This window comes from Patagioenas fasciata, chromosome 4, assembly GCF_037038585.1.
Source record: "Patagioenas fasciata isolate bPatFas1 chromosome 4, bPatFas1.hap1, whole genome shotgun sequence".
NCBI lineage: Eukaryota > Metazoa > Chordata > Aves > Columbiformes > Columbidae > Patagioenas > Patagioenas fasciata.
The window spans coordinates 43,714,084-43,727,899 of record NC_092523.1 but is presented as its reverse complement, the minus strand read 5'-3'; the positions used below and the strand labels follow the sequence as shown (position 1 = coordinate 43,727,899).

The following is a 13,816-nucleotide window of genomic DNA, read 5'->3' as shown; positions in this document are numbered from 1 at the left end:
AGCAATAGGGAGTGTTCGAAATTTCAATCTGGTATCTGTGACCTGAACTGCATTTCAAAACTCAAAGTACTTTTACATTTAAAAAGCAGCAACACGTCCAGAAACAAGATACATTATCCTGAATAACAGCTGCACAACGGATTAGATAGTGTTAATAGTGACGAGTGGTACCCAAAAGCAAAAGAAGTTCCAGTGAAATTGTAAAGCATCACAAATAGAAAAAGGGACTATAAAATTAGGTCACATTTTGATTGGCTAGCTAATTCTTTCTGACATCTAGTGGTAAATTTTATACTCAAGTCCTCAGTGTGACAGCCTTCCATAGTCTCTTTTCTGAGCATAAAATCAGATATAGTTCTACATTAATAACAGAAAATGCTTCTGAAAGATATTTTTTTTGTCTTCATTTTATGTGGAATGTCAATTTTCACATAGAGCATTTATTGCTATTATTTACAATAAATTTCTTATTTGTATTAATTGTATTCTATCGGTTCTATTCATAACTGTCTAGATTAGCGTCATTCTTTCTACTGCAATCACAAAGGGAAGTGCCACCATACACATCTGCATCTGCTGAGTGATCCAATAGAATAATTTATTAGTATTTACTTGCTTGTGGTATGCCTTGAGGTTTTACAGCCACCGTGAAGGCCACCTGAAGTACCTGCTATGAAATTTCATTTTAGACGGTACTTTAAAGGAGGAAAGCACATAAGATTATTTATTTTAGAAAACAGCACTAGAAAACGAGTCACAAGAGAAAGTATTTACAGAAAACACAGAATTATCTTGATATCATAGTAGACATTCCATAAATAAAGAAAATCCGTGAAAAGTAAAGGAAGCATATGAGTTGAGTTTTAGTTTATAGAAGATAAAGCTTTAAAGAATCTGTATTCCCCCTTCCTAGCATTTGTTAACTCCATCATCTTGGGTTTTCCACCCCTTCAGAGGAAGTTGAATATATTTTTCCCTGTCAAAAACAAACAAACCAACCCACATTCACTGATAGAAAATCCTTTAGTTTGGGGGCTGTCTGAAGAAAGAAAACAAAACAACAAAAAAAGAAAAACAAAACACTAAGACAGAGCTGGATCACTTTTGGGACAGAATTTTACATGATGTGGCCAAAGCAGTGGAGGACTGAACTAGCCGATTCCTTCACCGCAAGCTCCCAAAACCTAGTTTAATCTCAACTTTCTCGTTTATCCTCTTATGTTAATAGAATGGAATCTCTGCACACATTAGTGATCCGGTTAAACTGTTATGGCATCTAGCAGACAGATATCCAATAGACAGACGCTATAGCACCAAAAAAACCACTCAGAGTGTGAGTGAAAACACCCGATACCCAGAAAGCCACATCAGCCTTGACAGTATGTAAAACACTACAGAAGCCAGTCAGCATCCGCATCTGCTTGTAACATTTTCTGAAGCTGGACTTGACACAAACCTCCAAGGAAAAGAGCACAACCTCTTAAGCATTTTCTTTCTTTGTTACTGCCTCAGCATCTGACCTTCTGAAGGGTGAAAGGGATTTTTATTGCACTGCATAGTTATTCATATTTGGTTGTCTTGTTTATTTTAAACTCATTTTGTAAAATAAAGTGAGACTGTCAAAAGTAATTCACAGAATGCAAGCAAATGTATATATGTATATTTACGTTCATGTTAATACCTTTAAAATAGGCAATGATTAATCTTTGCCCCTAAGGTGCTTTCTTTTCTACTACCGAAGAAAAAATAGACTTGCTGTTTTCTGTGGGGAACTCTTCATAAAGTAGTACAATCTACAATCATGTTTAATTCTGAATTTACAATCTTTAGATGACAGTCAAATTTCTAATTAAGTATGCCAATGAAAAAATTCCTACCAGCAAATGCTAATGAAACAGTACTGATAATTAATCCCACAAATATGCATTCATGTTTAAACAAAATGTAATTGCCTAGCCTGTTAAAAAGAAACCACTTTAAGGGAGTAGGTTGTTCAACAGCATGGTGAAGATGGTTTTTAATCCCATCCAACTGTGTTCAAATATTATCCAGGTGTTTTTAAAGACCATTTGAAGTCACAGCTAGAAATACGCATGCTAGTTTTATGCTTAATTATTATTATCCCCTTTCTAGGCTCCGTCTGATGACAGAAATATCCCTAATGATGCCTTTTCTCAGACTTTTCCCAGCCTTCTCTTCTTTTTTTTTTTTTTTTTTTCTCAAAGGTTCTTCTCTGGTACATGATCCTGTGTTGAGTAGAGGATGCTGATGAACAATAACATTCAGAAAATGAGAACTGTTTAATCTTCACCAAGTTTGAATATGTCTTAAAAGTATATTTTGTTATGTACAGTAGGCTACAGTAGCTTTAGGTACAAACTGGCTTCAAAATTATCCTTGAGGAATTGCCACATATAAAAACCGTGGTGCTGTGACCCATATCACCCCTCTCCTACCTGTATCACCTAGTCCTAGCATTGCAGTGCTATCCATATCTTAGATAATGCATGGCTACATTTCTACAGCTGCTATGTAATCCTCCATGTTTTGGTAAGTCAGACTTGTATCACAACTTCTAATAAAGAAATTAAGGTGTTTATAGTGATTTGCTGGTACAGATGAATCAATTTCTCTCACTGCCACAAAGTCCTAACATCTCCCAATCTCTCCCTCTATCCCCCTTATTTATTTGCTGTACTGTTATTTTCTTCTGCATGAGTTATGGTCTGACCCTTCACTTATTCAATACAAGTCACCCAGCTGGCCAAAAATAAGCAGGATTGTGGGTGGGGTGTGGAGGGTTAATACTTTTCTGCCGATTTAGTGACTTGGAGGAGAGACTGAGAGTGTCAGGACACTGCAGAAAAGGCAGTCAGATAACGTCAGGAAGCAGGACACAGATTTTTTTAGGACCATTAAGCCATCAGTTCAACTAAGTAGTATGACAAATTCAATAGGCAAAACTAGGAAGCTATCAGGAAGTCTTTCTTGATTATTAATTTAATGTTTACTCTTATTGCTTCCCATGCAGCCACTTTTTTCCTAATATCAATTCATTACCTTTTAAACTCTATAAGTAGTTTGGGATCTTTTTTTCATTTGGCGTAAACTAAAGTGGCTGAGAGCTGTCATTTGGCCAAAGATGAAGTACAGGAAGACTAAAGCAGCAGGTTGTAATGACTTAAAATGAAGATACATTAATGGACTAGTCAATGCATAATCCAACTATAATTATAGGAAGAGCTGAGCACAAACTTGACATGCTATGCTGCCAGGTTGCTGAATATGAAGTAACAGCTATTGAAACTGAAATCAGATTTCAAGCTTCAGTCTTAGATTTGAGGTAGACAAGAGTGAAAAGCATCAGTTTTGATGTAGATATAACAAAATATATGGAGATATCTTATATTGTGTGTAACATACCATATAAAAGCTCTCAACATCTTTCTTCTTTCTGCTACTCACTACCATGTTGACCCACACCCCAGTGTTTTGGTCAAGATGTTCGTTATGTAGTGCACACATCCCCAGTCACCTTTGGCATTCAGAGAACAAAGACCTGGCAAAATTACTCCATAAATCTATATCTCTCCCCAAGTCCTGTGAAGACATAAAGCAACTAATAGAAGCGGTACAACTGTGGCAAGGTTTGTCAGAAATGGTTTTATATGCACTCACAAATACAGGGTGTGGGCAGGTATTCTAGCTTTTTCAGTTCTGTCAATTATGTCCTGACCACAGTACTTCCCACTTGTGTGCAACATGGACTTATTAGTGCATATTGGCATTGAGAAAGATTTATCTATGAATTCTCCAGTGCTAAAATCCCTCAGAAATCTGGACACTAATGGATCTCTCATTGATTTCGGCTACGACATTCCCTACTATATCATGACTGTTAAATTGTACTCATTGTTTAAGTACAACATCAGGATGTATCAAGAATTAAAAATAAAATTAAAAAATACTCTTTTAGAAAAACAAAGCAAGAGAGAGAAAATAAAACTGCAAGAATAAGCTAATCTTTGTACTTACGAAAAGCTCTATAGAATTCTTCCAGAGCTAGGTGCTTGTCACTATTATAATCATCGTATTTCAGCAAATCGAACAGAGAGCAGTCAGACAGATCCTTGCCAAGCTCATCCCGTTTTATTACCTGACAAGAAAATTATAACCATGAAATTACATTAACGCTCTTAGAGTTCTCTGGTATAATTAATTGTTTCTAATAATCATTTAATAGATCATTTTAAGGTTGCTGTGGGGCAATGAACTGCAACTGTGTAAAGTCAGGGATTTCCAGTTATGTTCTAATTATTCATTGCAGTTTTAAAAGTTAATACCTTTAGTACAGAGACACTGAGATTACACAAAAGTTTTTAGAATATATGGAAAATATATATAATGGGGCCAGACAGAAGCACTATAAAGACCCTGTGAATGTACAGTTGATTTTACTTTACATGTATAAGAATGGTCATTAAGAAACATTCAAAAAGATTTGAAACTGTAATTTCCCAAGTACATGTCATAATATATTTCTCCTCTCAGTCTAATTCCTAACTACAAAAAAACAAATTCAGATATTTCAAAAAATAACTAAAATAAACTTCTATTACCCTACTAATTGTATCAACTTCCTACAGGATTTTAACAAGCCCATTATCTTCCAAAAGACCTTTTATAAAATTAGCTGACCTCAAAAGATTCCTGTTTCTCAGTGGGGGCACATACACTTTGTAAATAGATCATAATTAATAGCCCTTACATTTTAACTCCAAGGAACTTTTCCTTGAGAAATGTTCTTTAATTTGCGTACTATTCTGATTTAAAGTCTGTATGTTGTAGACACCTACCTCAATTCCACCCAAGGAGTTTTTAAGATATTTATTACCACAAATAATTCAGAATTCTCGTATTACATTGCACATGTATTAAAAGCACTATCACATAACTGAAAGAACCAAATGTAAAGCAACTCCTAGTTGTCATGTTGCAGAGTTTAAACTTTTGTACCAGACACAGAAAAAGTAAATATAACTATAGTTAATTCCTTTGTAAAATACCCTTCCTATCCTCTACCTGTCTCTCAAAATCCCTGCAAAACCATTACATTTGTATTATCATAAAATAACTTCTGAAAAACAGGGTATATAAAGGCATTTGTGTTTCAGTTGTTCTACTACAGAATCAGATAGAATAGAAAGAAATGCATCATTAATGTAAATATGAAAATTTCTAAACAAATAAAAGAGAATAAAAGGAGTATTAGAGCAGAGAGAAAGGACACAAACATTTTATCCTGCCAGAAGTAATCGTCTATATATTACTATAAAAGCATTATAAAAAATAATAACCTTCTTAGTACATTAGAAAGTATGAAAACCATTTGCAAAGAAAAATCACCACAAAACCAGCTTTAGCTATTATTAATTAAACATACATACTACATTACCTGAATATTAGTACTATTAATAGCTACTCCTTATAATTTAAAACCAGTTTATTAAGTTCACATTAAACTGAATTAAGAAAAAAATAAATCGTGTAGATTTTACAGCTGGTACAGAAAGGGCAAAAACATATCCTGGGAAAAAATAATAAACCTAAGTCCATTGCAGTTATACAAGTAGTGGTAAAGATATAAAAGTGTGCGTTGAAACTTCTCAATCCAGAAAAAAATCTCTGATGTCCTTAAAAAAAAATCACAGCTGGTTCATGAAAAAGAATATTTGGGGTGAGAAGCATTGTTCTTTGGTTGTTTTTCATAAAACGATGTCTGAAGTAGTTTAAAACATTTGTTCCCACTAGCTCCAATTGTACAAACAAGGGTTAAACTTTACACCTAAGGTGATGCAATAACACCTTTGTTAAAGCCCACCAACGCCTGCTACTATAGCACCATATTTTTCATTGCATAGTAGTGTTCTCAGCTTCAGTCCTTTGCACTGAAATCTGTGTTATTATGCTTTTCATTTATATTTGGCCACTTTTATTTAAAATAAAAATAAAAATTATTTTAAATTATTATCTAGACTTATTGAGACATTTCCAAGAATGATGCTATGGACAGGTACGATTTTCTTTCCTCGTAATTATTTAATTTTCATCTTTAGGAAACTCATATTTTGATTGCAGATATAAGATTCAATGCTTGGTTATATACAGACATCTTCATGCTAGCTATATACTTTGGGGTTCTTTGGAAAACTCATTCAGTTTTGATAAATAAATAAACCCTCCAAAAATGTCCATGAGGACAGATATCAGAAGGTACAGAAGTGATTTCATATCATGATTAATCTTAATTATCTGTGATTGGCTGTTAAAAAAGATGCTCCAATTTTATCCAATAGAAATTCTCTTATGCTGGCTCCGACCATCTCCTGACTCTGCGTGTCACCTGTGGATGTTACCAACTTTGTGATCAAAAGCAAAATTAATCTTTCTGGAGATTTTGTTTGGTAGGTTCATTTTTTTTTGTCTCTTGAAGAGAAAATCTTTGAGGATTAATATTCTAGCACAAGAGGTACAACTCAGAACAGGTATTAGGGTGTGAGGATCTGGATTTTGAAAAATTACCTGTTTCTGTAGCAGCCTGAAGTTAAATCAGACTGATCGAGATATGAAATTACAACATATATGAGACTTCGGGCAAAGTAAAGCTGACGACTTGACAAGCCATTAGCCAACAGAGAAGTCCTTTAGCAACTTATATTAGCACCAAGTGTTTTAATATCATCAGGATCAAACTGCCTGTTCACAAGAGTACTTAAAACTCACAGGAGACCTTTTTCTTGACATTACTTTTAAACATATCTTCACATGTCAGTGAAATTCCACACAGTAGGATGTATAAACACCACAATGCAAATATTCAAAGTGGTTCGAGAAATAAACAGTGGAATTTAGAAATAAAGACTGTGAATACTTTTTGTGTTTCTAAATGCTGTCATGACACGATATTTTAACACCATCTTCTAGAAAATACAGTCTATCAGACAACTCCATTTTGCATTTTCTTTTCCTTATGCAAGGGATTTAATCTACAAAGGTAGCTTGCTAAATATAATAGTTTCTTCTAAATAATTTTTATTTCATACCAAACATAATCAGGAGAGAAACATAATACTACACAGTATCAATAAGGCATACACTGTATGAATAATAATGTCAGTAACTGCAAAACCTGAAAAAATATATGTCAATAAGGAACCATTAGTGGCTGAAACAATCCTGTGAGATTTTGAAAGTCTGAGGTCTCATCCCAATCCTTTTCAATAATTTTAAAATAAATATAAAAATAAAATTAGCAGATGGTATAAAATGTTGAGGTGAATAATCACAAGAAGAAGGACAGGGCAGCATATGGAATGAAAGGGTGCATATGGTTAGGTGTTTTCAGAAGAAGGATTTGTATTTTCATGGAGCCAAATGTAAGGTCATTCATCTGAAAAAAAAAACCTAGACCATACCTAAATGAGGTTGAATGGGACCTGGAAAGCATTTTATCTGAAGAAGAGGCAGGATTTGCTGTGAATAAGGAAGCCTCCTAAATTCCAGAATCATTCCGTAGCCTAACCAAGTAGTATTTTTTTTTTTTTTTAAATGTAAAAAGGTAACCAGAGGTAGAAAGGCAATGGTGGGACTGCTACAGAAACGTAACATTTAGCTTTTACTTGCACATATTAAAATTTAACGTCGAGAAATGAGAAGGGAATGTTTCAGGTTAGAAAGGATCCATAAAAATAATCAGAAGTCTGCTCAAGACACTTTACATTAAGAGAGCTGAGAAAAATCAATCTTTATGGGTTTTGGTTTTGGGTTTTTTGCTTTGCTTTTAAAGGGACACAAAGAATTGACCATATCATATTTAATCAGTACTTGGGGGTGTAGAAAGGGTGGAAATCAATATGGATGCGTCAATCTGACAAACAAAAGTTAATAGGACAGGAAAAAATGAGTAATACCTCTGAAACCAAAGGAGACAAGCTAGAGGAACAATCAACATTTAATCCTGGGATTCTTAAGCTCTTTTTGATGTTTTCAAATCAAAGTTGCATACTTCCTTGCATGCCATTTCTCCTTCAGCCAAAAGCAAGACATTATGTGTGGTTGTTTGGTTTGAAATTAAACGTGTAAAACAAATACAACAAGATTCCATGTTTCTGATACAGAAATTAGATTAGATTAAGGTGTATCATAGATGACCTAACCATGTGCCTTAAGTTTTAAATTCTATTAATCTCTGTCCCTGGAGAATAGAAGAGGTAAATTGAATGAAACTGATCCTTGAGCCAAGTCTTTAAACCCAGCCCATCAACTCCTTGGTTTAACTAAACAGACAGCAATTATTTAGGGAGTCAGGACAGAAACCATCAAAATTTTTAGTGAGTCACGTGCTAGAAAGAAAACTCTTACTATAAAGGTTAAATTCTGATTAAGATGATCTGCACATTTTTATGGTTGTGCCATACTAGTCATACATGGAATTATTTAATTTCAGACTTCTGAGTTGAAAATTCATTCCAGAGAGTGTTCTTAAATATTTATGCTCTGAAATTCTACCTTACATTTTCATAAAGACAGTGAAATTCCATATCATAAAAAAAGGTAAAAGGTAAGACACCCAGCAAAACTGATGCCCTGTTTATGGCTCATTGTGAAACCCCATAAATATTGAAAATTTAGAAATGTCTAAATTTTCAAATTAAATATGGATTTTCTGAACTATGAACCTCATCCCTAAGAACTGAATGTTCTTTGAAACATGGAGAAGAGATTTGTATTATCTGGATAGTACTGTATTTTTAAAAAAATATAGAACACAATTATTTATTTCCCATGGAGCAGCACACTCTTAGATAAGTTCAAAACCTATCAGGAATTAGTCAGTGCTACTCCAAGATTTAGGAGACTGGGAAAAGTAATCTGATTAAAAACGACAAACTGCATGTCACACTATATTGTTTCATTCATTTCAATTTTATTTCTGACAGCCACAATGAAAAGTCTGCAGATGTTATGAAACTAGATCACAAATGACACACTATTTCATTTATTAGTCCACCTTACCAAAAATTTTGTCAGTCGGTGTTTTTTTTGCTTGACTATGAATGATGTTCTCTATGTACTTCCCCAAAGAAAATACTACAACTATAAACAAAAACTTCCTTTACAGTAAATATGGTGGGCTTCGGTTAATGTGTGTTCATGTTTCCTAAAAGCAAGTATCTCAACACAATAGTATCAGTCAGTGCTTGATATAAAGTACATCAAACCCTAAGCACTGTTGGAACTGCACTCCAAATTAATTCTAACTGCACAAGAGGGTTCAATTACCTTGTTCTGCCATCGTCCACAGTAGTATAACTTTGCGGAAATTAAAAGAACTAATCGTTAATGAAATCAAATTAATAATAAAGGTTAGTAAATTTTTCCTTGCTTTAACTTCCCTTAACCCAGTTAAATCAGTATTCTTCTTACAGTTTACTAACATGTTCTGTAGGGCAGCAACACTATCCTTTATTTGGTGTCTGTAGCATAGAGTTACCTTTGGGAATTTGAGGTAGAGTGAGTAAAGATATGGGAATTCTGCATCACAGAACAGGTCATGACACAGAGATCCTTGAGCAAACTGAGACCCGAACTGGTAAACCCATACAGAGTGGCAGATAAAGGCGTGGACTCAAAGGTATTATCTCAATACTGTCCCGTGCTAATTGAGTTATGCTGCTCAGATACAAGGTTTCTCTCTGCAAGCTGCTCTAATGAGAATCATGCTTCCCTGCCTTTCCACTTCCACACTTAGCAGGGGGAAGACCTAATCTGACTCAGAAGATATAAATATCTTAGATGCTTGCAAGTATAATGCTGAAGTTGTAGATGTCTAGCCCACAGTGTAACATCAGAATCGGTATTAGGACCACATACATGGCATGGGTAAAATTCTGCATCTGGAACTACTAGCACCCCGAGCCTGTGTCTTTGGAGTTAACTAACAGAAAACAATGTTGACATGAGAACAGACAAAATCCTGCACCATTACGCTTTGTGTCCATTTTCAGATAGCATCAGCTCTCGGACTTATCCAGGAAATAAAGTTGGGACCAGATACCTTCATAGTTTGTTGCTGTGTTTCAAAGAACATTGTTTCATAGGACAGAATTTAAGAATCATTGAGATGGTGAGAAGTAACTGAAGAAGTATAACTACTTGGCCTAACCTCAAGGTCATTGGCTGAAAAAAGGGATATCCTGGGTAATCCCAGCTTCAGAAACGATTTCTTCTATTTTTAATGTTAGCCAATCACTAGACTGTGCCCACACAATCTGTTGTCTAAGGTCCTCTTGTTTAAAAATATTTCTTCTCAGATTTTAGGCATGGGTTTGGTTCCTAGCCAGAAACCGAGAAATTCATAGCTGCAAGATCATCTGGCAGTTAGATTTTGCAATGCTTACACACCTCTGCAGACCCTAAATACTCCATTTCCACTGAAGAAAAGACTTTAAGCTGTCTATCCAGGTGTATGAAATATTCACACCGTAAATATACATAAAAGGGTATGAATCTCATATCTAGAGACAGGTTAGAGTAAATCTCATTTTTAAAGCTATTTTTTTCCTTACATGCCACTCCAGCAGTTAAATAACTGAATTCTAATCCAGCAGAGTAATTGAATTATCTATTACACAAGAAATTAACGGGGAGTGCTTCTACTTGATAAAAGCAAAGGCAGTAAACACAGATCAAGGTGTTACGGTTTAGTACTATGATCAGAGTGTTCATAAGCTACATCTCACTACTAATAAAAAGTTCTCTTTTCATTTCCCTCAATATTAAAGTTCCACGTAGGAGCCTTATTTTTTAAAATCTAGAATGGAATACAGTGCCTGTTCTGTTTTTCAGTTTTTCTTAGATTAGTAATAGTAAAAATAGATAATACAACTTAAATATGAAGATAGGTATTCCTAATTAATAGGCAGAAAATAAACAGCAGTATTATTATACAGGCAAAATACGCTTATGCCTATGCCACATGTAAGAAGGACCAAAGATGATTAAAAATTCAAAAAGAAGATGTATGCTTATTAGTCTTTCTGTCAGTTCCAAGTCCTCCAAATATCACAGTAACACAAGTAATAAGAAGCAAAATCAAAAGGAATAAAGGTACAAATTTAAAAGCAAGGGATCCACAAATTATTTTGATCAGAGTTTGAGAAACCAATGCTGTCAGAAAATATGCAATTTACATCAGTTCTAGCTGTGCAAACAAGTGCCACAAAGTATCAGCTAGTAATAGTGCAACAGTATTACCATTAATACAGAAATAAACCAGAAGTTTTTGGTTTGTTTTTTTTTTCTGTCAGATTTCAGTGACACAACATAGGGAAAACAGCCTGGGAATCTCGGTCTTCAAAGGAAAAGATGGAGCTGTAATTCATGCCAAATTGTCACACAAAAAAGGACACACATCTGTTCTCAATTCCCAAACAAGGAAGACTTTGTAAGCAAATAAAACTGACAGTGACTTAAACAAATCTTAGAAAAAGAACATAAAAAATAAACACTGAGAGGAAACTAATTAAATGTTATCTTACCTATGCATTTAGCAGTACCTCATGCGGTATTAAATAGACCAATTAAATGCATAATTTCTTCAGATTACATTTTTTAAGATAATATAATCAAGCCACTTACAGATACAGCCCTACCCATCTACAGAGGGTGTATTCATCTAAGGTTTGGCACATTCCTGAGATTTACAGATAAGTACACATACCTGCACATAGCCATAAAGACAATAGGACTTCATTTCCTACTTAAAATTTGTTTCTTTTTTAGTCCATTTTACATTAGATCTTTTGAGTTGATGCATTATGTAAAAATACCATATATACGTACACTCCAACCTTGTGGGATATGTATCCACACATGGATGTGTAACACTATTCGGAGGTTCATTGCACTTTATTAGAAGTCTGTATTTCTGATGTCACCTGTAATTGAAGCGTATTAAACTGATATGTGGAAATGGCTTATTTAATTATAGTAGTTCTCATAACTTGCGCTTATCATTCCTCAAAACAATGCTGAACTTAGCATAGTTTCCTGAGAGTGGTTCATTTCGCTGTTTCTTAATTGTTTTTGTTTGGTCTCACTAACTGGAATTAAATGACACTGAGAAAACATCAAAATAAAACACAGAAGTAAGGTTGTGATCTTACAAAAAGTAATATATTTTCATTTGTCATATGTTAACCTGGTGGCAAATAACAGAAATATATCCAGGTATTGGAAACTACAGACATTAGTTCATAAATAAGGATCCTAAATTCTTTGACTCCAGAAAATAGATAATTAAAGAGTGAGAAATGAAGAGGAAAAAAATATTATTATTATTATTATTGTTGTTGTTGTTGTTAATTCAACTTGCTTTCAGACTATGTCACACCTCCCTTTTCTGTAAAATATTGCTTTCTTGTTAGCATAAGAAATAAATAGAAGGAAAGTAGCTCTAAGTCTAATTAAGCATAGATTATTTCACTTTCACACACAGAAGGAACTTGAATTCCACTGTTGATCAAGATGAATTATTCTTAGAGCATATACATCCTTCACTGATAGTAACCAGAAAATGCTTACTGCTTATAAAATGTCAATTCCACTTTACAGGAATAACTGCATACATCACTGGAAAAATACATTTTATTCCCATGTCTCCCCATAACACTTCAGAGGTTTTTCTCTCCTATACAGCAAGAACAACATAGAATAATCGAGCAGTCTACAGTGGTAGAAATACTGACATTCTGTTTATAACTTGGCATTAAATTCCAGTTCAGTTTCGCATAATACAAAAAGCAACAGATAGAAAAGTTTGTCTGTTAACAACTGAAGATTCAGAAGAATCAATTATCTTCCTCTATCCGGGATTCATTTAAATTCTTTCAAAGTGCTTTAAAACCGAAACAAAACCACCTCTTCAAGGAACCACCCCACTTAACCAAAAACCTTGCAGATATGTTGCATTTATGTTAGACCAGAGAAGATGATGAAAATTCTGCCTATTTCATAGCCCACCCTTTTGGAAGGGTAGATACTCTTTCTAATTAGTACCTATATCTCAAATCAGAGTGGTCTAAAATCTTAAGTTCATCAGTAAGTCCTTTCAAAGATCAAACCCCATCTGACTTGCCAATCTAGGACTTGGAAACTAGAACACTAAATGAGTTTGGCTCAGCATTGAAAACAGTTAAGGCAGAGAAGAATTCATATGGGAAAAAAAATGTTTACTTAGCCTGCATGGAGATACATAATCCCACTGATTTTCCACCTTCATTTCCGACTACCTTGTCTGACATTTACACTATGTAATGGAGTTATAATTGCTTTCTAACTGTAACTCTGTATTAAACTACGAAGCCATGAAAAAATTATATGCATATGCCAGAATTGTTCTAATAAAATAAAATAAAATAAAATAAAAAATGGCCTGCCAATTTTTAATTTATTGTTCTAATGCCTGAATTTTTTTTTTTGTTTTAATTTTCTCACTATTTGAAACAGCTTTTTTAATAAAGAAGATCTATCTTTGCTTTTTCTGCAGAGGATTTTTCATTTCTCTAGTATCAAGATGCAAATGCAAGAACTTTATAATTTCTGATCCAAAATACATCAACAAAAATAGGAGTTACGCTGTCACCATTTCCACTCTCCAACTGATTCCTTTTAATTTTACATCAGGTAGCATGACTATATGGACACCTGTGAGATAACAAAATGGAGTCCAAGAACCTGATTGCACTCATTGCAC

The 13,816-nt window shown here is 34.1% G+C and overlaps 1 protein-coding gene across 4 annotated transcripts in view; it reads right to left on the bottom strand.

Moving 5' to 3' along the window:
• The window catches only part of FSTL5 (follistatin like 5), a 309,857-nt gene that overhangs the window by 121,311 nt on the left and 174,730 nt on the right, over positions 1-13,816 (bottom strand). For all 4 annotated transcript variants that reach the window (XM_065837514.2, XM_071807741.1, XM_065837513.2 and 1 more), the window contains one exon: positions 4,036-4,156. In XM_065837514.2, the coding sequence (XP_065693586.1) occupies positions 4,036-4,156 (121 nt within the window). The remainder of the gene's footprint in view (positions 1-4,035; positions 4,157-13,816) is intronic.